We start from the raw sequence: 21,529 nt of genomic DNA, 5'->3' as shown, positions 1-21,529 counted from the left end.
GCTGGGGATACAGGAGCTGGGGGATGCTGGAGCTGGGGATACAGGAGCTGGGGATGCTGGAACTGGGGATGCTGGAACTGGGGGTGCTGGAGCTGGGGATGATGGAACTGGGGATACAGGAGGTGGGGGATACTGGAACTGGGGGTGCTGGAACTGGAGGTGCTGAACCTGGGAATGCTGGAATTGGGGATACTGGAGTTTGGGATACTGGAGCCAGGGATACCGGAGCCAGTGGATGCTGGAGGTGCCGGAGGCTCAGATGCTGGGTACCAAAGCTGCCAGGTGGTGGCCGGAGCAGTTGTCCCATCCCAGGGCTGCAGCTGTGCCGGATGCCGGAGCCAGCGGATACCGCAACCCCTGGGACACCGGCTCCGGCGGATGGTGACAGCAGCGGATGCTGGAGCCCAGCGGATGCCACCACAGCAGGTGCCAGGTCGCGGTGGCTTTCGGTGGCTCCACGGCCCTGGCAGTGTCACCGCTCCCGGTCGTGTCACCAGCAGGTCCCACGGGTGCCGCCGAGCACCAGTGGTGGTGGCACAGAGGCCCTTTGTGCGGCGGCACCCGGTGCCACCGGCCGCTTTTGTGCGTGGCCGCGTCACCCCCTTGTTCTCCCGGGGACAGCGGGGACGGCACCGGCAGCAACGGGGCCACGCAGGGCACCCCAGATGGGGGGGTCGGGGGGGCTGGGGCAGGACGGACAGACAGATGGACGGACGGGTCTGACCCCCCTGTTCCCAGAAGGGAGGAAGCAGGATGCGGCCCTGGGGGTGGGGACTCGAGGGGTGACACAGCGGGTGGCCCTGCTGGGAAGTGCGGACATGGGGGGGGGACTGAAGGGCTGGGCGGGGACAGGGAGGATGAGGAGGATGAGGAGGGATGGAGGGGATGCAGCAGGGGGGGTTTGGGGGCAGCGGGTGCTGTGGAGCCACCCCAGGGTGCCCTGCGCTCACCCCAGGCACCCCAAGCAGATGCCCTCCCTGACTCTGACCCCCCACCCCGGGGGTGGCCCCGCAGCCGCCCCAATGAGGGGTCATGGTGGGAGGATCCTGGGGTTCCGGGGTGGGGGGCCAGTGGGAGGTTCCAGTGGGGGGGGTTCCCAGTGCGGGGTCCCTGTGGGGGGGACCCGGTCGGAGGTTCCAGTGGGGAGTTCCAGTGGGGGGGTCCAATTGGGGAGTCCCAGTGGGGGGTCCAAGTGGGGGGGTCCCGGTAAGGGATCCAGGTGAGGGGGTCCCGCTGCGGGGTCCCTGTGGAGGGGTTACAGTGGGGGGGTCCCGGTGCGGGCATCTCAGTGAGGGGGGTCCCGGTGAGAGTCCCAGAGGTGGGGGCCCAGTGCGGGGTCCCAGTGGGGGGGTTCCGGTGGGGGTGTCCCGGTCAGGGGGTCCCGGTGCGGGGAATCCCCAGCCCCGCTCCCCAGGGACCGTCTCTGCCTTCCCGGAACGAGGGGGCCGGTTCCCCCCCCGCCCGGGGCTGCCCCGCTCCGCCCCGCCCGTCCGCCCGTTAAAAGGCGGCGGCGGCGGCGGCGGCAGAGCCGCGGGGACCCGCTGTCGCCTCCCGCTGTCGCTGTCGCGGTGCCCGGGCCATGCGCCGCGTGCTCTTGGTCGCTGCCGTCGCTGCTGTCGCCGCTGTCGCCGCCGCCGCCCCCGACCCCGCGTGTCCCGTCACGGCAGCGGACGAAGCCGGGACACGGTCCCGCGTGGGGCCGGCCCCGAGGAGAGCCAAGGTACGACCGGGCCGGGACACCGGGACCGGGCAGTGCCGGAATGGGATGGAGCGGGACACATCGGACCGGGATGAGATGGGACTGAGACGGGCTGGGACACACCGGACCGGGACGGGCTGGGACTGGGACGGGCTGGGACACACCGGACTGGGACGGGCTGGGATGGACCGGGATGGGCTCGGACTGGGATAGATTGGAATGGATTGGGATGGACCGGGACAAGGTACGAGCCAAGGTACGACCGGGCGGGGACACCGGGACCGGGACGGGACGGGATGGACCGTGACACATCGGACCGGGAGGAGCTGGAACTGGGATGGATTGGGATAGACCGGGACACATCGGACCGGGACAGGCTGGGACACGGCGAAGCGGGATTGAGATGGGCGGAGCCCGGGATGGGGCGGGACACACCGGACCGAAACGGGCTGGGACTGGGATGGATTGGGACGGACGGGGATGGGGCGGGACACACCGGCCCGGGATAGCCCGGGAGGGGCAGGACCAGGGCCGGGCCGGGCGAACCCTCCGCCTCCGGGGGCAGCGCCGGGACCCGCCCCGGGGGAGTGACCGGGACTGCGGGACCCTGAGGACACCGGGGCCCTGCTGCGCGGTCCGGGGCCACCAGTTTGCACTGGGCTGGACGGAGCCGGTGCTGGGGGGCACCGGGACATATCCGGGACGTACCCAACGCCCCGCTCCCCCGGCAGCGCTTCGCCTCGGTGCCGCGGTACGTGGAGATGCTGGTGGTGGCGGACGAGACGATGTCGCGGTTCCACGGCGCGGGGCTGCGGCGGTACCTGCTGACGGTGCTGGCGGCGGCCGCCCGCTCGTTTCGCCACGGCAGCCTGGGCAATGCGGTGGAGCTGCGGGTGACGCGGCTGGTGGTGCTGGGCCAGGGCACCCCGGGACCCCCCATCACCTCCAACGCCGCCCAGATGCTCCGCAACTTCTGCCAGTGGCAGAAGGGGCTCAACGTCCCCGACGAGGACAGTCCCCTCCACTTCGACACCGCCATCCTCTTCACGCGGCAGGTGCGGGGGGTGACGGCTTGGGGGGGTCCGGGGTGGTTGGGGGTCCCTTTGGGCTGGCAGGGTTCCCCCCACGGTGGTTGCGTCCTGGCCAAGCCCGTGGGGTGTCCGTGGTTTCGGGGGCTGGCGGGGTCCCCATGGCCAGGTTTTGGGGTGCCCCCGAGCCCCCTCCCACCCTCCGCACGCCCCCAGGACTTGTGTGGGGCGGCCACTTGTGCCACGCTGGGCATGGCCGATGTGGGCACCATGTGCGACCCCGAGCGGAGCTGCGCCATCGTGGAGGACGACGGGCTGCAGTCGGCGTTCACGGCCGCACACGAGCTGGGTGAGCGGTGGGGCCGGGGCGGGGGGGTCCCACTGCTGCCCGTGAACCTCCCCAGGGCTGACAACATCGTCCCCCGGCACAGGCCACGTCTTCAACATGCTGCACGACACCTCCCAGCCCTGCCGGGAGCTGAACGGCGCCGCCGGAGCCGCCCGCCGGGTCATGGCTCCCGTGCTCTCCTCGCTGGAGCCCGGCGAGATGTGGTCACCGTGCAGCGCCCGCTTCATCACCGACTTCTTGGACAACGGCCACGGTACCACCCAGCGCGAAGGGTGACGGCGCAGGGGGGGGGGTCCCGGCGCCTTCGGGGACCCCGGTGCAGCGGTGCCGTGTCCCCGCAGGTCACTGTCTCCTGGACAAGCCTCCGGAGTGGCTGCAGTTGCCGTCGGCGCTGCCGGGCAGCGTGTACCCGCTGGCGCGGCAATGCCAGCTCGCCTTCGGGCCCGAGTCGCGGCACTGCGGGGACCTGCAGCCGCCCTGCACCTGGCTCTGGTGCACCGGCCAGGCCGACGGCCGCTCCGTCTGCCAGACCAAGCACTTCCCCTGGGCCGACGGGACGCCGTGCGCACCGGGACGCGTCTGCATGGACGGGCTGTGCGTGGGCGGCGCCCGTGTGCGGGAGCTCACCGTGAGTCCCGGGGTGGGGGGCTGCGGGGTGGGCGCCCACCCGCCAGCGCCTTTTTGACCCCCTCCCGTTGCGTTTCGCGGCTGCAGACACCCGTGGACGGCGGCTGGGGGCCGTGGGGGCCGTGGGGCGGCTGCTCGCGGAGCTGCGGCGGCGGCGTCCGCCTCTCCCACCGCAACTGCACCGCACCGGTGCCGCAGCACGGCGGCCGGTACTGCGAGGGCAAGCGGACCCGTTTCCAGTCCTGCAACGTGGAGGAGTGTCCCGGCAGCACCCGTGAGTGGGGGCGGCGGGGGGGTGACACCGCTGGGGGGGGCTGGGGGGTGCCGGCCGTACTGACCGTACCCCCCGCAGCCCTCACCTTCCGCGAGGAGCAATGCGCCGCCTACAACAACCGCCCCGAGCTCGTCAGGGGGCTCCCGGCCCCCCAGGACTGGGTGCCGCGCTACAGCGGGGTCCCCGAGCGCGACCAGTGCAAGCTGACCTGCCAGTCCCGCACCCTGGGCTACTACCACGTCCTGCAGCCGCGGGTGAGCGTCGCCCCCGGTCCCCCCGCGCCCCGCGGTGCCGCCGGCGGGCGCTGACGCCGGGTTGTTCTGCAGGTCGCCGACGGGACCCCCTGCTCCCCCGAGGGCACCGGGGTGTGCGTGCGGGGCCGCTGCGTCCCCGCCGGCTGCGACCGCGTTATCGGCTCCAAGAAGAAGTTCGACAAGTGCATGACGTGCGGCGGCGACGGCTCCGGCTGCTCCAAGGTCTACGGCTCCTTCTCGAAAGCCCGGTAAGCACCCGATGGCGGCGGTGGCGCTGCGGGGACGCCACCTCCGGGCTGCCATCGTCCCCCCCCTCAACCCCGCTGTGCTCCACAGCTACGGCTACAACGACGTGGTGACCATCCCGGCGGGGGCCACGCACCTCTTGGTGCGGCAGATCTCGGCGGTGGGTGGCGAGGACGTTTTCCTGGCTCTGCGGCGCCCGGACGGCGGGTCCCTGCTCAACGGCGGCTACGTCCTGGTGCCGTCCCCGACGGACGTGGCCCTGCCCGGCGGCGTCACCCTACGCTACAGCGGGGCCACGGCGGCCACCGAGACGCTGGCGGGCCGGGGGCCGTTGCGGGAGCCGCTGGTGCTGCAGGCGCTGGTGGTGGACGAGCGGCAGCCGCCGCGGTTGAAATACAGCTTCTTCGTGCCGCGGGCACCGCCGCGGTCATCGGCGGCCTGGGAGAAGCAGAAAGCCGAGATCCTGGAGATCCTGAGGAGCCGCCGGCGCCACAAGTAGCAGCAGGACGGAGCGATGCCGGCGGCACCGCAGCGACTATTTATTTGGTTATTTATTGCCCACGGCGCATTCGCGCCGCGGTCACCGCATCTACCTCAGCCCCTTCGCGGGGCAACCCCTGGGCAGGCCCAGGGCCCCCCATTTCCCCGCCCCGGCTGTACCCCCCCCCAGCGCAGCCCCCCGCACTGTCATGTAGCGCAGCGCGGTTATTTAAAGCTATTTATGGAGCGGCCGGTGTGGTGTGTGTGTGACCGGCCGTGCCAGGCGCGGCGACGTCCCGGGGCGCAGCTGCGGTCACCCCGCCCGCCCCGTGTGCTCCCAGCATCCTTCCCCGGTGTCATTGTCCCCCCCGGGTGCCACCAGCACCCCCTGCCCCCCAGGATCGGGCCTCACCGGGCTTGCCCAGAACGGGACTTTACTGGGGGGGCGTGAGCGACCCCCTGGCCGGGGCACCCCCGGGGGCTGCACATCCGCCACACGGTTCCACAGGGGGCACCCGGGGCTCCGTGGGGGGGTGGGCGCTCGCCGGGATCGGCAGCCAGGGGGGGTCTGGGCGGCAGCGGAGGGACGGGAGGACCCAGGGGATCCCACCACCCCGGAGGCCACGCGTGTCGGTGTCCAATCAGAGCGCGCCCCTGCCGTGACGTTGCCAGTAGGAACGGGACCACCACACGGAAGTGAGAGCGGTGGCGTGCGCAGTTGCCACGGCGACGAAGTGCGGGGGTGGGGCTTTCTTTAGACATGCCAAATATGGGCGGAACACAGAGAAGCCACGCCCCCTTCTGCCTTCTCGGGCTCCCCCGGGTCCTACCGCCCGTCACACCGCCGCCATCCGCGCACCCCACGCCGCTCCCGGGACCCTCTTCCCCTCTCCGGTTCCCACCGGTCACCAGGGGCCCCCACCCGCTCCTCTCCAGGCGCCCGGGACCTCGTCCCGCATCTCCACCCACAGCCAGAACCCCCGCGGCCCAACCTCCGCCAAGGGCCCGAGCGGACCCCTCTCCCGCGCCGACCCCTCCCGCAGCAACGGCCGCGGCGGAGCCGGTACCGGCGCCTTTAACATCAGAGCGGCCGCGCCCCCTGATGTCACCGCGCCCCGCCCCTCCCTCCCGTTCTCTCCGGCCCAAGATGGCGGCGGCGGCGGGGCGGGGTTGAGGCGTTTCCGCCGCTTCCGCCGCCCGCAGGTACCGGCGGCTCCGGGGGACCCGAGGCCGCCGCTCCCCGGGCCCGATCCCGCCATGCGGCCCCGCGCCCCCCGCTGATCCGGCCATGCTGCGGCGGCTGCTGGAGCGGCCCCGCTCGCTGGCGCTGCTCGTCGGCTGCCAGTTCGCCTTCGTGGCCTATTTCTCGCTGGGCGGGTTCCGCAACCTCACCGCGCTCTTCGGCCGCGCCGCCGGGCCCGTCTTCGACTACTCCCGCACCCACGACGTGTACGCGAACCTGAGCCGGCTGCTGCCCGCCCGGACCGGCCCGCCCGACCCCGCGCGGCCGCTGCCGTTCTGCCCCGAGCGCTCGCCCTTCCTCGGTGAGTGCGGGGGAGCGACCGGCGGGGGGGCGGCGGCAGGGACGGGGACCCCCGGGAAGAACCGGGACCTCTAGGGTAGGATCGGCCCCTCCTGGGGAAGGATCGGCCTCTCTTGGGGAAGAATTAGACCACCCGGGGGAAGAACCGGCCTCTTGGAGACCGGGACCACCCCTCCGGGGGAAGAACGAGCCCCTCCGGGGGAAGTATCGGCCCCTCCGGGGAAGAACGGGCCCCTCTAGGGGAAGTATCGGCCCCTCCGGGGGAAGAACGGGCCCCTCTAAGGAAATAATCGGCCCCCCCGGGGGGAGAATTGGACCCTCTGGGGGAAGAATTGGACCCCCCCGGGGAAGAACCGGCACCTCTAGGGGAAGAATCGGCCCCTCCGAGGGGAGAACAGGCCCCTCTGGGAGAAGAATTAGACCCCCCCCGGGGAAAGAATCGGCCCCTCTAGGGGAAGAATCGGCCCCTCCGGGGGGAGAATTGGACCCTCTAGGGAAGAATTGGACCCCCCCCGGGGAAGAACCGGCCCCTCTAGGGGGAGAACCGGCCCCTCTAGGGGGAGAACCGGCCCCTCTAGGGGGAGAACTGGCCCCTGTTGGGGCAAGAACCGGTCCTTCTAGGGGAAGAACCAGCTCCTCTTGGGGAAGAACCGGCCCCACAACTGCCAGCCCGGCCGCACCACGCAGGCAGTGCCGGTCCTGGGGCGCTCCCGCGGTTCAGGGCAGGGGTCTCCCCCCACGTATTGCCACCCCCGGCCCCCACACCAGCCTCTGCCCCCCACGCAGTCGGCCCGCTGACCGTGACCTTCAGCCGGGTGCCCACGCTGGAGCAGATCCGCGCCAAGAACCCGGCGGTGCAGGAGGGCGGGCGGTACCAGCCCCCCGGCTGCGAACCGCGGTCCCGCACGGCCGTCATCGTCCCCCACCGCAACCGCGAGAGCCACCTGGGCCACCTGCTCTACTACCTGCACCCCTTCCTGCAGCGCCAGCAGCTCCAGTACGGCATCTACGTCGTGCACCAGGTGAGAACGGGGGGTTTTGTGGGGGGGTTTACTTTACCGGGGCCGCCGCTTCACCCGCCTCTCGCCGCAGGCCGGTAACTCCACGTTCAACCGGGCGAAGCTGCTGAACGTGGGGGTGAAGGAGGCGCTGAAGGATGAGGAGTGGGACTGTCTGTTCCTGCACGACGTCGACCTCATCCCCGAGAACGACCACAACCTCTACGTGTGCGACCCATGGAACCCCAAACACGTCTCCATCGCCATGAATAAATTCGGGTACAGGTGAGGAACTGTGGCGTGGGGCGAGTTGGGGGCGAGCGGACCGGCCCTGGCTCAGCGTCCCCCCTTTTTTACAGCCTCCCGTACCCCCAGTACTTCGGGGGGGTCTCAGCCCTCACCCCCGACCAGTACATGAAGATCAACGGGTTCCCCAATGAATACTGGGGCTGGGGCGGTGAGGACGACGACATCGCCACCAGGTAGGAAACGGCGGGGACCTGCGTGTCACCGTCCCGGTTTGTGTCCCCCCGGGGCGGCACCACTGTCCCCTGCGCCTCGGGTGACGCGGGCTCGTCGCAGGGTACGCTTGGCCGGCATGAAGATCGCCCGCCCGCCCATCTCCATCGGCCACTACAAGATGGTGAAGCACAAGAGCGACAAAGGCAACGAGGAGAATCCCCACAGGTCGGCGGGCTCGCGCTGGGCGGGGGGCTCAGCGGTGACACGGCGGTGACACCCCCTCGTTGCTTTGTCCCCCCTGCCAGGTTCGACCTGCTGATCCGCACGCAGCGCATGTGGACGCAGGACGGGATGAACTCGCTCACCTACACGCTGCTCGCCAAGCAGCTGCGCCCGCTCTACACCAACCTGACGGTGGACATCGGCACCGACCCGCGCGCCGGCCGCCGCGCCCGCGAGGGCCAGAGGTACCGCGGCGCCAACAGCCCCTTCCGCGAGGAGATGCTGCGCAAGCCGCCCCGCGACGCCGCCGCGGGCTGGGGGGACCGGGGGCTGGCTCTGTCCCTGTCCCCCCGCCTGCCCCCGGCCACCGCGCAGCAGCCGCCGGCGGGGAACGGCACCCACGGCGGCGCCGGCTCCCCCGCGGCACCGGGGATCACCCAGCGCATCCCTGAGGCTGCCGGGGAGGGCGATGGCCACCCGGGGACCCTGCCCACCCGTGGGGACAACCAGAGCTTGCCGCACGGCACCCGTTAGCCACCACGGTCCCCATGGACTCTGCTGCCGTGACGGGGAAGGGACCCCGTTGTGTACGGGGGGGTTGTGGCCTTGCTGGAGAGACCGGGGGGAGCTACTGGGGAGCTGCTGGTCACGGGGCCAGCGCCGGGTGCTGGGGGTGGCGCCGGCTCAGCCGCGGCCTCGCCCGGGGCTGCGGTGCTGGATGGTGGGTCCAGGCTGCGCTGCCGGCACACGGTTATTTATTCTATTTATGAGCTGCTCCCTGGACCTTTATAAGGGTTTTTCAATTAAAAAAACACTTTGTCCTACAGCCGCGGGGGCGCCTGGTGCTGGGGGCGCCGTGGGGGCTCAGTGTGGCTGCCCCAACAGCCGCCCCACGGCTGCTTTGGCGCTGGCGATGCAGTCGTTGACCGAGACGCCGGCGTAGGAGGCTCCGACCAGGCTCAGGGGCAGTTGTTGCTCCGCCAGGAACCGGCCGATCCGCTCTGCAGGGACGGGGACGCGCGTGGGGCGTCCGCCAGGCCGGGGGACCCCCACACTGGGGACACGGCCCCCGTGCCCTGTCCCCCCCTTACCTGTGCGCTGCCAGTGTCCCAGTGTGTACTGGGGGATGCAGGCCTGGGGGGAGCAGACAGTGAGCCTGTGGGATCCCCGCTGTCCCCCCCGTGTCCCCTCAGTGTCACCCACCTGGTGCACACGCACGATGCAGCGTGTGGGCATCGGCTCCAGCCCCAGCTGCTCCCGCACGGCCTCCTGCGCCCGCCGCAGCAGCAGCGCCGGAGCCGCCGCCGCCGGGTCCCCGAAGCTCTGCCCGAACCAGGCGCCTCCCAGCATCACCTGCACGGGCAGCGTGAGATCCCCACGCGGCGTCCCCATTGTCACCGTGCCCCCCCCGCCGTCCCGGCCGCTCACCGTCAGCCGCACCGAGGTGGCCCCCGCGCCGTCGTGCTGGGGAAAGGCCACCGAGTCGTAGACGATGCCGAGGACGGATGTATCCTCAGAGGAGGGGACCAAGTGCCCGAAGCCCTGGGTGGGAGCAGCAGTGTGAGTGCGGTGGGGACACCCCCGGGCGCTGGGGACACCCCAGGGTGCCGCTCTCACCGTGATGGGCAACGTGACGCCCTCGTACTGCAGGTTCACCACGGCCACCGACACGGCCGGGATGTGGCGCAGCTCCCGTGCCAGCGGCTCGGCCTCGGCCGGCAGCACTTCAGCCAGAGCTGGGGGGAGAGGGGACATTGTGGGGTTCCCCCTCCCCACATTGGGGAAACCCTGGTGTCCAGGGGGGTCCGTACCTGCGGCTGGGATGGCGCTGATGACGTGGTCGGCTGTCACGGTGCCATCATCCAGGGTGAGCTGGGGGGAAGCAGAGCGGTGGGGAGCACCGGGAAGGGGACACTGGGGACACTGGGAAGGGGACCCCCGGGGCCATACCTGCCAGCGGCCGCCGTGGTGGCGCAATCGGCGCAGGGGTGCGTGGCAGCGCAGCTCGACGCCGCGTGGGCGCAAGAAGGCGGCCAGCGCCTCGGGCAGGCTCTGAATCCCCCCCCGCAGCGACCACTGGCTCCAGCGCTCGGCCCGCGCCCGCCGGCTCAGCCGCGACTCGGCCCCGCGCTCCTTCCCTGTGGGTGACGACGCCGGTGTCCCCTCGTGCGCCGGGGTGTCCCCCCACGCGTCCCCCGCAACCCCGGCGCTCACCGGAGCCCAGCGCCAGCCCCAGCAGCACCGATCGCCGGCGCCGCTCGGCCTTGAAGAGCGCGGGGAAGCAGGAGCGCACGCTCAGCGCCCGGCAGTCCCCGGCGAACACCCCCCGGCACAGGCTGTCCACCGCCACATCGGCCACCTGCGGGGACGCGGGGGTGGTGAGGCCGGTCCCCGCCTGGCGCTTGCGGAGCCCCGATAAGGCCCCGGCGCTATCGCCCGGCGCAGGCGCTCACCTCCCGGCCGAAGCGGCGCTGAGCGAAGGCGTGAACGGTCTCGTCGGGCGCCGTCCCCGCCGGCGCCAGCAGGTCCCGCACCCCGCTCCACAGCAGCGCCCGCGAGAACGGCGGCACCGGCCGCAGCAGCGCCCTGGGGACAGCGAGGGGACAGGGGAGGGTGGCCCTGGGGACAGCGAGGGCTCAGGGGAGGGTGGCCCGTGGTACCGGGTGTTGTCCGTACCCCAGTCCCGAGGGCAGCTTGTGAAGGGCCCCGCCAACATAGAGGAAGCGGTTCCGGGAGGCCGGGTGGTCCCCAGGGACAGGCAGGATGTCACCCTCCAGACCGAGCTCAGAGACCTGCGGGGACATGGGACACAGGACCTGCCCCAGGGCAGCCTCCGCCGGACCCCGGCACCCACCCAGGGACCCCGTGGACCCCAGGACCCACACAGGGACCCCCCAGACCCCAGGACCTACCCAGGGACCCCCCAATCCCACCCACAGACCCTCCAGCCTCCAGGACCACTCTGGCACCCCAAACCAAGCCCCAGGGACCCCCCAGACCCCAGCACCCACCCAGGGAGTCCGCGGATCCCTGCGCCCACCCAGGGACCCCCCAAGCCCCAGGAACCCCGATCAGCCCCCTCGGGTCCCCCCTACCATGTGCAGCGTGTCGGCTCCCACCGCCCCCCCGGGCCGGATGCCCCGGGGCCCGTGCTCGAACACGGCCCCGTCGGGGGTGCGGGTGCTCTGCAGCCACCCCCCCCAGGCGGGCACTGGCCTCCAGCAGCAACACCTGGGGACAGCGCGGTCACCGCGGGGACTCCGGGGGTCCCGGTGTCCCCCCCAACTCCCGGACACTTCCCGCGCTCACCTTGGGCGGGTTGGGGCCGCGGGCCAAGTGGTAGCAGGCGGCCAGGCCGCTGATGCCGCCCCCCACCACGGCCACGGTCGGCGGCATCGGGGAGCGGAGGGACCGGCGGCACCGGCCCACGAACACGCCGGGACACCCCCGGCCCCGCCCCCTCCGTGACTGACAGGGGAGGGGGCGTGACTATGGGCGCGGCAGGCCAATGGTACGACGTTATCTCCTGACGGACAGGCGCGGGGGCCGCCCACCGGCACGCTACGAGGCACCGCCCCCTGTGGCCTACGACCAGCCACGCCCCTTAGCATGGCCGCGCCCCTCAGCTCCAAAACCTCCAATCCTGAATCAGGCCACGCCCCTTCTGCCACTACCCACGCCCCTCACTACATACCCAGCCTTCGATCCCGCCCCTTTTCCATAGCCACACCCCTTTATCTGCAGCTCCGCCCATTTTCCCATAACCACGCCCCTTCCCCTGCAGCCCCGCCCCTCCGGCGCGGTTTCCCAGCCCTTCCCGCCTCCAAATTTGCGCTTTTCGGGTTTTTTTTAGTAAATTTATTCACAAAAGCCCCGCCCGGGGCTGCGCGGGCTGCGGCCCCCGCCCTGTGTCCCTGCCCGGCCCCGGGGGGTGCGAGGCCGCTGCTCGGGGGGTGGAGCAGCCCCGCGGCGGGGGGCTCGGGGGGCTCATGGCCGCCGGCCCGGGGGCTCCTCCAGCTCGTAGAACAGGACGTAGCCCTCGCTGGACGGCACCTGGTTCTCGCTGATGGGCGAGACGCTGCGGCAGCACCCTCAGCCTGGCTGCCCCACCGGGGGGGGCGCGGGGCCGGGGCGGGTCTGGGGGGTGTCGGGGGGCACCTACCGGGAGTCGTTGTAGACGCGCCAGCCGGCCTGGTCCCGGCAGAACGCGGTGTAGTGTCCGTAGTGCACGCTGCCCGAGTGGTTGCACAGCGCGTAGAGGCTGTAGACGGGGCTGCCTGGGGGCGGGGAAGAGGGGTTGGTGTCCCCATTGTGTCCCCCCCCCACAGTGTGTCCCCCCCCACAGTGTGTCCCCCTGGTGCCTCACCCGCCTTCTCGCTGGCGAACTCGCGCAGGTTGAGCTGCTGCAGGGGGAAGTCCACAAAGACCGAGCACTTCTTGATGGAGTAGCGGGTGGTGGAGAACCGGTTCAGGTCTGGGGCAGCATTAAGGGACACCCCAAGAGGCTGCGGGGGGGGACACCCCCTCCCAGGACCCCCCCACCGCGAGGGTCTCCCCTGCACCACCATCCCCAAAGGATACGGAGCACCAGGATGCGGGGGAAGCGCTGGATCGTCAGCTTCTTCGTGCTCCGCGTCCGCTGCCGGCACTTGTCACAGACCTGCCGGTGACACGGGGACAGTGAGAGAGGGTTGGGGGGGGGTCCTGGGTGGGGGGATACGGGGCCTGGGTGCTCACTGGAGCGTTCTCGGAGTCCAGCTCCTCCTCCTTGGTGAAGAGGCTGAAGCAGTCGTGGAGCGAGACCTTCCCCCCGGCAAAGCTTTTCTGCAGGGGGACAGGGTCAGGTGGGGGGGACAAGGGGGACAAGGCGGGACTGGGGGGGCTGTGCCACATTCCTACCTTTGGGATGGGCAGGGAGAGGTCGCAGAACACCTCGAAGGTGGTGGAGCGGTAGCCGCACGCCTGGCACTTCAGGCAGCTCTTCAGCTGCCCCACAAAGAGATCTGGGGGGTGAGGGGGGTGTGAGGCCGTGGGAGGCACCCCAGGGGGTTTGGGGGGTCTGGAGGGGTCACCCCACCCACCAGCGCTCACCCACGATCTTGCTGTCCTCCCTCTCCAGGTATCGCTTCCACATCTGGTTGGCGCGTTCGTCGTCACTGCGGAGGGAGGACGGTGGGTTAGGATGTGTCCCCATGGCCAGGCATGTGGCCCCATGATTGGGGCAGTGTCCCAATGGCCAGGGATGTGTCCCCATAGCCGGGGATGTGTCCCCATGACTAGGGCAGTGTCCCCATGGCCAAGGATGTATCCCCATGGCTGGGGATGTGTCCCCTCCCCACGGCTGTGTCCCCATGGCTGGGGATGTGTCCCCATGGTCAGGGCTGTGTCCCCATGGCTGAGATTCTGTCCCCATGGCCAGGGCTGTGTCCCTATGGCTGGGGCCATGTCCCGTCCCCATGGCTGGGGCTGTGTCCCCATGGCTGGGATTCTGGCCCCATGGCTGGAGCTGTATCCCCGTGGCCAGGGCTGTGTCCCCTCACCAGGGCTGTGTCCCCATAGCCAGGATTCTGTCCCCATGGGTGGGATTCTGTCCCCATGGCTGGGGCCGTGTCCCATCCCCAGAGCTGGGGATGTGTCCCCTCCCCACGGCTGTGTCCCCATGGCTGGGGATGTGTCCCTATGGCTGGGATTCTGTCCCCATGACTGGAGCTGTATCCCCATGGCCAAGGCTGTGTCCCTATGGCTGGGGCCAGGTCCCGTCCCCATGGCCGGGGTTCTGTCCCCATGGCCGGGGTTCCGTCCCCATGGCCGGGGTTGTGTCCCCTCACCAGGGTTGTGTCCCCATGGGCGGGATTCTGTCCCCATGGCTGGGGCCGTGTCCCGTCCCCACAGCTGGGGATGTGTCCCCTCCCCACGGCTGTGTCCCCATAGCCAGGGCCATGTCCCCATAGCCATGGCTGTGTCCCCATGGCCAGGGATGTGTCCCCATGGCCAGGGCTGTGTCCCCCTGGCCAGGGATGTGTCCCCTCCCCAGGGCCGTGTCCCCAAGGCGGGACCCCCCTCCCTCACCTCAGTGTCTCGGGCTCCTCCAGCGCCGGGGTCCGCCGGGCGTCCGCGAGGATGCTGGGTGTCCGGCGGCCCTTGCGGTTGATCTCCACGTGCAGCCGGTCCATGAAGAACTTGAGGAACTCCTGCGCGTCCTGCTGGCTGCGGCGGGAGGGACCCATCGCGCCCACCGCCCCACGGGTCCCCCCTCCGGGATGTGGGGGCTCCCAGGGGTACCCGAGGGCGGGGGGAAGGTGCAGCCTCACCTGTACCCGGTGAAGGAGGGGACGTATTTCTGAAAGACAGCCTTGAAGCGCCCGGGGTTGACGGCCTCGGAGGACTCGGGGTGCCAGAGGGCGGCGATGACATCGGCGAAGGCTGCGGGGAGGTGGCAGGTGTCAGTGCCGGGGGGGGTGTTACATAAGAGATTAGCAGCGGGGGGGCCCCGTCCCACCTTCGGTGAGCTCCTGGGGGGCGCGGGGGCCGGGCGGCTGCTCCAGCTGGAAGTCGCGGCGCAGGCAATAGTCCCGCAGCGGTTTGGTGCTGCTCAGGCACTGCAGCACGGCGTTCATGAAGCACTGCGGGGAGCGCGGGGACATGGTGACGCCCGGGCCCGGTGTCCCCCACTGTCCCCTCGTGCTACTGTACCCCCAAAGGGCTGCGGGGTCTCTAGGGATGCAGCGGTCCTGGCTGCTGTGAGCGCAGGGGTCCCTGCACACCCAGGACAGAGGGGACACGGGGCCGCGGGTGCTTACCGTGTTACCCAGGTTCCTGAGGCCGACGTGGCCCGAGCCCAGCAGCAGCGTGTGGTGGGTCTGCGGGGACACAGAGGGACAGGAGTGAGACCCGTCCCCATGCAGCAAACCCCCCCGGCCACCCCGTGGTCCCCACGGACGGACAGACAGCTGGACGCGGCGGCGCAGGCGTCACCTCGCCGCTGACGAGCAGCAGCCCCATGACCGCCGTGTGTACCACCGACTCGGAGATGTCGGCACCGCGGCCCTGCAGCTCCCGCCGGGTGAGCAGCGTGCGGTGCAGCCGGCGCGGCAGCTCCACCAGCCCCGGCATGGCTGCGGGACCGGCTCCGGCACCGCCCGGGGCGCCAGGACGCGACTGCGGCACCGGCTTCGCCGGGCCCCTCTGCCACAGCTCATTAGCTGATCCGATTTCCCCTGGCTATTCTGGGCCTGGCTGGAGGCTCATCTCGGGGGGATTAATTAGCGGGAGAGCCACCGCGGGGACAGCGGGCGCACGGGGAACGGGACGCGGAGGCGAATGCACCCGCTGCGCTGGAGAGCGGAGCGGGGGGCTCAGGGAGCCCTGTGCCGCTGGTGGGGGACGTGCCATGGGGGGCCGAGCCGCGTCCCTGTCCCCCCATGGGCCCGACGCGGGGTTTCAGGGCATCTAATCCCACACATGGACCAGGTCGAGCGGATGACAGAGCCCACAGGGACGATGCGGACAGGGCGCAGTGCCAGCCGACCCCCAGCACCCCCGGAGCTGAGGGGACTCGACCCTTCTACAAGCAGGGAACGAAACGGGGAGAGGTGAGACCGGCACCCCTGGTGTCACCCGACGCAAGCAAAGCTGCCGCTGGGGACAAATCCCGAGGCTCTTACAGCTGCCACCTTCTCCTCGGTCCTGCCGGGCGCCGGGGCTCTGCCCAGGGGGGGGCTGGTGGGCGCGGGGCCGTCGGGGCTGTGGGCGTACGGGGGGTTGGGGGCACGAGTCCGCAGGCAGCCCTCGGGCCGGATGGAGAGCAGCGGGGTCGCGGGCTTCCCGTCCAGCCCCGGTGAGATGTTGACCCTGCGGAGCGAGGAGCTTCTCCTGAGCGCCAGCGAGCCGGAGCTCAGCTGGTGGCCGCAGTCCCTCAGCACCAGCCGGCTCAGCACCGCCGCCACGTCCTCGGCGCGGCCGCCACCACCGCCACCACCGCCCTGGCTCAGGTCCCCGATGCTGATGGATTTGGAGCGGGCCAGGTTGCTCCGCCGGCGCTCGGCCTCGCGCCCGGCCAGCGAGGCCCCGACGGGCAGCGAGAAGGAGGCGCCGCCCGGCACCGCGGCCGCCTGCGGAGAGCCGGGCACCCGCACCGCGTGGTCCGCCTTCACGGGCCCGCGCCGGCACGCCGAGCTGCGCAGAGCCTCCCCCCGCTTGGACGCCCGGCCGCGGTCCAGCTCCAGCTTCTTGCCGCGGTCATCCAGTGCGCCGGGGCGCGGCGGCAGCAGGCGAAGCTTGGGCGCCGGGGAGAGGCCGTTGGCGGCGGCGGAGGCCAGGGCTGCGGCATGGCGCTCCTGGCTCAGCGCCCGGTGCCCGCTGGGCAGCTTGGCGGCCGCCTTGGGCTGCGAGGTGACGACGGCGTGGTCCCTGGTGCGGCCGACGCGGTGCTCCGAGGCTTGCGGCATGGTGGGGACGGCCGAGGGGGACGCCCTGCGGGGAGAGGGACCCGGCTGAAGATGGTGGCGCTGGGTTGGCACGCGGGGGCACCGGGGTGAAAACCCACCTCTCTCGCCGCTGGCACCGCTCACAGCGCCCCGCGGCGAGCGGCCGGCCGGAACGTCCCGTCCGCGGGGGCCCTGCGGCACAAGGAGAGATGCGCCGGGTCACCGGATGGGGCCGGGGGGCAGCGTGGCCCTGGTGAGACCCCACAGCCTCGGTGAGACCCCATGGCCCCAGTGAGACCCTACAGCCCCTGGTGAGACCCTATGGCTCCTGGTCCTGGTGAGACCCCATGGCCCCAGTGAGACCCTATGGCCCCTGGTGAGACCCCATGGCCCCAGTGAGACCCCACGGCCCCTGGTGAGACCCCATGACCCCAGTGAGACCCCACGGCCCCTGGTGAGACCCCATGACCCCAGTGAGACCCTACGGCCCTGGTGAGACCCCACAGTCCCTGGTGAGACCCTATGGCCCCAGTGAGACCCCACGGCCCTGGTGAGACCCCACAGTCCCTGGTGAGACCCTATAGCCCCCTGGCATTAAGCCACGGCCCCAAGCCAGTGGGTGAGTTCTGGGGGCACCAGCAGCACCGGGAGTGGGTTCCTGCAGCCAGTACCGGGGCTGCGGGCCCCGCATAGATGCTGCCGGTGCTCAGCAGGAACGGCTGCCCCGGGGAGCTCGGTCCCGCTGCCAGCTCGGTCCGGCGGGCAGGGAGGACGGGCGGCCGGGATCCCCGCTGCAGCACGTCCAGAGCGAAGGGCCCCGCGGGGCCGGTCACACCGGTGGCAACAGCCGCCGGCCCCGGGATCCGGGCCCTGCCCCCCTGTGCCCCACCGCTGTCCCCTGCTCCGGTCACCCCGGGCATGGCCCGTCCCCGCCGCGGGCATCACCCCCCGGCCCCTCCGGGGCCCGGTCCCCCCGCCGCGTCCCACCCCCTGCGGTACCGCGGGACACCGCTGCCCCCTCGGCCTCACTGCCCGGCCCGGCAGAGCCCCCCCCGCCGCCCGCTGCCCCCTCCCGGTGCCGCCGGTGCCCCCCGCCCCCGCGGGCCGCCGCCCGCCGGTACCTGCCGCGGGCCGCCATGGCAACAACTCCCGCAGCGCCCGCCGCCATCTTTGCTCCTCCCGCCCGCCGCCCCGCCCCCGCCGGCCTCACGCGCCGCATTGCGCCTGCGCCGATCCGGGACCACGCCCCCTCGCCTGACGCTTCCGCGTCGCCATGGAGACCGAGCGGCGTCCCCGTCCCCTCCCCTTTCATCGTTCTTAAAGGGGCCGCCGCGCCCGTTCTTCTTAAAGCGACAGCGTCCCCGAATTCTGTGGCACTGCGGGGTCGCGCGGGGCGGCGGAACCACTGAGGCCGTGGAGGGGTGGACGGGCCCCCCCAGAGCAGCAAGCAAGGGCAAATCCAGGGCTGAACAGTTTATTGGGCAGCAGCAGCAAAGCGAGGGGGGAGGCGGGAGTAGATGGGGAGGCCAGGGGGGACAGCACCCCTCGGGGGGCAGTACCCCCAAACCTCCTCCCCGTGCGCTCACTTCTCTTTGTGCTGGATGATGCCTTTGGCGACCAGGTCCGGGATTTCCACAGCCAGCCAGGGGCCCAGCTGTGGGGACAGAGGGTGAGTGGCCCCATGGGGACAACCCCCTCGGGTGACAACCCCACCCCCCGCGGGTGACACCCCCCGCAGACACCACCCCCCGGCCACGGGTGACACCTTGGACTCACCCCCAGCGCCATCAGATGGGCCAAGCCGAATTTGGGGACATTCCTGGCCCAGAGGGGCTTGAAGTGGTCGCTTAGGCAGATCTTGCCCCCCCTGCGGGGACGGGGGAACTGTCAGCCCCCAATGCCCCCCCAGGGGCGGGAACAACCCCAGGACCCCCCTCACAACCTGTACATCTTGGCCGTCTTCCCATCCAGCTCGGGGATGGCGATCTCCGGGGCGGTGGCGGGGTAGGTCACCGGAATCTGGAGGGGGACACGGGGGTCAGCGCCCCCCCCCAGCCCCGCGGTCCCCCCAGCACCCCCCGTCTCCTCCCCACTCACGTCAAACTCGATGCCGAACTCGTACTTGAGCAGCTCATGGATGTACCAGCACTTCCCGAACCACCTGCAACACACCGGGGAGGCCCGACCCCCCGCCCCGCTCAGTCCCGGGACCCCCGCCCCGCTCAGTCCCGGGACCCCCCCGACACCGGAGCGGCTGCGGGTGGGGGGGAAGCCCGTTCCTCGCTCACCCACCGGGTGCCCTCGGCGTTGGACTCCAGGCGGAACCAGTCGTTATCGGCACGTTTGTTGTTCTCCACGTACTGCGGGGGGAGCGCGGGTGAGCGGGGCCGCCCCGAGTCCGCGGACCGGGGGAACCGGGAGGGACCGGGGGAACCGGGAGGGACCGGGGGAACCGGGAGGGACCGGGGGAACCGGGAGGGAAGCGGGGAAGCCCAGGGGGCCCGGAGCAGCGGGGCCGCACCTGGATGAGGGCGCGGTACTCCTCCTTCAGCCGCGGCGCCCAGCCCTCCCGGTCCCGCGGCCCCGCCGCCGTTCGCAGCAGCGGCAGCTCCGCCACCGCCCGCCGCGCCGCCTCGTCAGCCATGGTCACCGGAAGCCGCCCATTTTGGCTGGGGGCGGAAGTGACGCTGAGAGAGGCACCGAGCCTTCCGCCGCCATCTTGCTTAGGGGCGTAATAGACGGGGTGGGGGGGGGGGGGGGGTGTTAGTGAGCCATCTTTACTAGGGGCACGTGGCGGGCGCGACGCCGTTTCCACGCCTCCATCTTTAGTGCGGGCAGAATTGAGTTTGTCGGGTCTCAGCCCTTGTCATGTTCCCCCTCCCCCCCAAAAAAAACAGGGACACAGTGGCGGCTCCAACGCTTTATTGTCGCGGGGTGGGCGCTCAGGGCTTCCCCTCGCCCTTGCCCAGATCCAGCAGGGAAGTGAAGAGCCCCACGAAGTTGCTGCGCAGCTCCTGGGCCAGCGGTGCCAGCTGCTTGTTGGCCCGGTCCAGGTATGCCCTGGGGAGAAGCGGCGATGAGGGGGGGTCTGGGGGCAGCTGAGGGGTCCCCCCTGTCCCCCCCATACTCGGCCTGGCTGCGCAGCTCCTCCGCCTGCAGCTTCTGGGGCAGCTCCTTGGTCATGAACTCCGAGAGGGTCTGGAACTGGCGGGTGAAGAAGCTGTCGAGGGTGGCGGGAGCCGTGTCCTCGGCCGGGGCCTCGCGCCGCACCAGGGCGGCCTGGAGGCAGCAGGCGCAGAGCAGCAGCAGCAGCGCGGCCAAAAGCGCCTTCATCTCGGCGGGGCAAGGAGGCTGCGGGACGGGTCAGTGGTGGCTCCACCAGCCCCTCCTGTCCCCTTTGTCCTGCCCCTATTTCCTTGTCCCGTCACTGCCCCAGTGTCTCCATCCCACCCCATGGAACCTTGGTCTCCCTCCAGCCCCACAGCCCCACCGTCCTGCTCCCAACCCCGTCCCAGCCACACAGCTTTGCTGGCACAATCCTGTCCCTTCCCACCGCATCCCATAGCAGCTCTGTCCCCGTCCTGCCCCATCCCTGCCCCACAGCCCCATCCTGCCCCCCGCAACCCCAGTCTGCCCCACAACCCCATCCCTGCTGCACAGCCCCTCCTGCCCCACAGCCCCTCCTGCCCCATCCTGCCCCACAGCCCCATCCTGCCCCACAGCCCCATCCTGCCCCACAGCCCCATCCCTGCTGCACAGCCCCTCCTGCCCCACAGTCCCTCCTGCCCCATCCCTGCCCCACAGCCCCATCCTGCCCCACAGCCCCTCCTGCCCCATCCCTGCCCCACAGCCCCATCCTGCCCCACAGCCCCATCCCTGCCCCATCCCTGCCCCACAGCCCCTCCTGCCCCACAGTCCCTCCTGCCCCATCCCTGCCCCACAGCCCCATCCTGCCCCACAGCCCCATCCTGCCCCACAGCCCCATCCCTGCCCCATCCCTGCCCCACAGCCCCATCCTGCCCCACAGCCCCATCCCTGCCCCACAGTCCCTCCTGCCCCATCCCTGCCCCACAGCCCCTCCTGCCCCACAGCCCCTCCTGCCCCATCCCTGCCCCACAGCCCCATCCTGCCCCACAGTCCCTCCTGCCCCATCCCTGTCCCACAGCCCCATCCTGTCCCACACCGGCTGCTGCTGACCTGGGCAGGACTCTAGGGGTGCAGGGGCTGTGGATCCCCCCTTGGGAGCTGCTTATATCCCCCCGCCAGCCCCCGCCCTGGGGCCCGGGTAAACACGGCGGGGGTAACGGTCACTGCAGGGGACAGCCCCTCCGCAGCCCCACACCCCCGGGCGCTGTCCCTGTGCCCCCAGCGCCCCATGACCCCAGGCAGGATGCAGGCGGTTGGTGACAATGGCCCAGGCATTTGGGCTGGTGGGGGCAGCTGCTGGCTTGTTGCAGCACTAGCACCCCCAGAAAAGCCCCTGGACCCCCACTCTAGCACCACTCTAGCTCCCGGGGGTCCTGGCTTGGTGGGGTCACCCTTGGGGGCTGCACACCCTGGTCACCACCAGCACCCGTGGGGCGAAGGTCACTGCCCGCCTTATCGCTGACCCTCGGCCGCCAACGTGACGCTGTGACTCAGCGAGGGGCGGGGGGGGACCCTGGGGACACCTGGCTGCAGCTCCAGCACTGTTTGGGGACAAATGGCCAAAGGGCACCTGGGCAGCCCCGAGGGCAAAAATTCTTTGTCCCCTGGGTCACTGGTGGGGCCACCGGGGTCTGAGTCCCTGCCCAGAGCAGCCCCTTCCAGAAAAGCTGCTGGTGGTGGCAGCAGGGACAGGGGACAGGGGCGACAGGGAGGGGGACGTGGGGCAAGAAAAGGACATCGGCAGGGGACATAGCGGGGACACGGGTGGGAATTG

At 71.2% G+C, this 21,529-nt stretch overlaps 6 protein-coding genes across 9 annotated transcripts; 2 read left to right on the top strand and 4 right to left on the bottom strand.

Moving 5' to 3' along the window:
• Positions 1-1,492: 1,492 nt before the first annotated feature.
• ADAMTS4 (ADAM metallopeptidase with thrombospondin type 1 motif 4) lies at positions 1,493-5,544 on the top strand. 2 transcript variants are annotated; one of them, XM_065042997.1, is made up of 9 exons: positions 1,493-1,720; positions 2,431-2,754; positions 2,944-3,076; positions 3,159-3,329; positions 3,418-3,704; positions 3,791-3,977; positions 4,056-4,231; positions 4,304-4,479; positions 4,568-5,203. In XM_065042997.1, exons 1-9 carry the CDS (start codon positions 1,580-1,582, stop codon positions 4,974-4,976), a joined length of 2,004 nt encoding a protein of 667 aa, XP_064899069.1. In that variant the 5' UTR covers positions 1,493-1,579; the 3' UTR covers positions 4,977-5,203. The 2 variants fall into 2 exon arrangements, with proteins under 2 accessions (XP_064899069.1, XP_064899068.1); XM_065042996.1 differs by lacking the exon at positions 1,493-1,720 and having other exon boundaries at positions 2,088-2,754; positions 4,056-4,479; positions 4,568-5,544.
• Positions 5,545-6,073: 529 nt separating this feature from the next.
• Positions 6,074-9,008, top strand: B4GALT3 (beta-1,4-galactosyltransferase 3). Its single transcript, XM_065043073.1, has 6 exons — positions 6,074-6,501; positions 7,287-7,522; positions 7,593-7,783; positions 7,858-7,980; positions 8,081-8,185; positions 8,266-9,008. Exons 1-6 carry the CDS (start codon positions 6,246-6,248, stop codon positions 8,714-8,716), a joined length of 1,362 nt encoding a protein of 453 aa, XP_064899145.1. The 5' UTR covers positions 6,074-6,245; the 3' UTR covers positions 8,717-9,008.
• Positions 8,921-11,654, bottom strand: PPOX (protoporphyrinogen oxidase). The gene is given in 13 exon segments (XM_065043062.1): positions 8,921-9,183; positions 9,274-9,316; positions 9,386-9,535; positions 9,611-9,724; positions 9,800-9,918; positions 9,994-10,054; positions 10,133-10,320; positions 10,397-10,541; positions 10,636-10,768; positions 10,859-10,974; positions 11,278-11,382; positions 11,384-11,413; positions 11,492-11,654. Coding segments are annotated over 13 exon segments (1,428 nt in total). The 5' UTR covers positions 11,579-11,654; the 3' UTR covers positions 8,921-9,046.
• A 362-nt stretch (positions 11,655-12,016) lies between these two features.
• Positions 12,017-17,861, bottom strand: USP21 (ubiquitin specific peptidase 21). Of its 3 annotated transcripts, none has more exons than XM_065043016.1 (14): positions 17,730-17,858; positions 16,728-16,800; positions 15,856-16,654; positions 14,983-15,042; positions 14,682-14,805; positions 14,494-14,605; positions 14,252-14,389; positions 13,274-13,338; positions 13,082-13,185; positions 12,920-13,006; positions 12,764-12,842; positions 12,549-12,656; positions 12,345-12,459; positions 12,019-12,260 (listed from the first exon to the last, which is right to left on the bottom strand). In XM_065043016.1, the coding sequence occupies exons 3-14, from the start codon at positions 16,627-16,629 to the stop codon at positions 12,170-12,172; spliced, it is 1,857 nt and encodes a 618-aa protein (XP_064899088.1). In that variant the 5' UTR covers positions 16,630-16,654; positions 16,728-16,800; positions 17,730-17,858; the 3' UTR covers positions 12,019-12,169. The 3 variants fall into 3 exon arrangements, with proteins under 3 accessions (XP_064899089.1, XP_064899088.1, XP_064899087.1); XM_065043015.1 differs by having other exon boundaries at positions 15,847-16,654; positions 17,730-17,855; XM_065043017.1 differs by lacking the exon at positions 12,920-13,006 and having other exon boundaries at positions 12,017-12,260; positions 15,847-16,654; positions 17,730-17,861.
• A 205-nt stretch (positions 17,862-18,066) lies between these two features.
• On the bottom strand, positions 18,067-19,349 carry UFC1 (ubiquitin-fold modifier conjugating enzyme 1). Its single transcript, XM_065043181.1, has 6 exons — positions 19,130-19,349; positions 18,901-18,968; positions 18,706-18,769; positions 18,551-18,627; positions 18,385-18,475; positions 18,067-18,262 (listed from the first exon to the last, which is right to left on the bottom strand). Exons 1-6 carry the CDS (start codon positions 19,250-19,252, stop codon positions 18,191-18,193), a joined length of 495 nt encoding a protein of 164 aa, XP_064899253.1. The 5' UTR covers positions 19,253-19,349; the 3' UTR covers positions 18,067-18,190.
• A 164-nt stretch (positions 19,350-19,513) lies between these two features.
• On the bottom strand, positions 19,514-20,956 carry LOC135576598 (apolipoprotein A-II-like). Its single transcript, XM_065043185.1, has 3 exons — positions 20,806-20,956; positions 19,736-19,959; positions 19,514-19,668 (listed from the first exon to the last, which is right to left on the bottom strand). The coding sequence occupies exons 2-3, from the start codon at positions 19,939-19,941 to the stop codon at positions 19,551-19,553; spliced, it is 324 nt and encodes a 107-aa protein (XP_064899257.1). The 5' UTR covers positions 19,942-19,959; positions 20,806-20,956; the 3' UTR covers positions 19,514-19,550.
• Positions 20,957-21,529: the final 573 nt, after the last annotated feature.

This window comes from Columba livia, chromosome 28, assembly GCF_036013475.1.
Source record: "Columba livia isolate bColLiv1 breed racing homer chromosome 28, bColLiv1.pat.W.v2, whole genome shotgun sequence".
Lineage (NCBI taxonomy): Eukaryota > Metazoa > Chordata > Aves > Columbiformes > Columbidae > Columba > Columba livia.
This window is presented reverse-complemented; position numbering and strand designations above follow the sequence as displayed.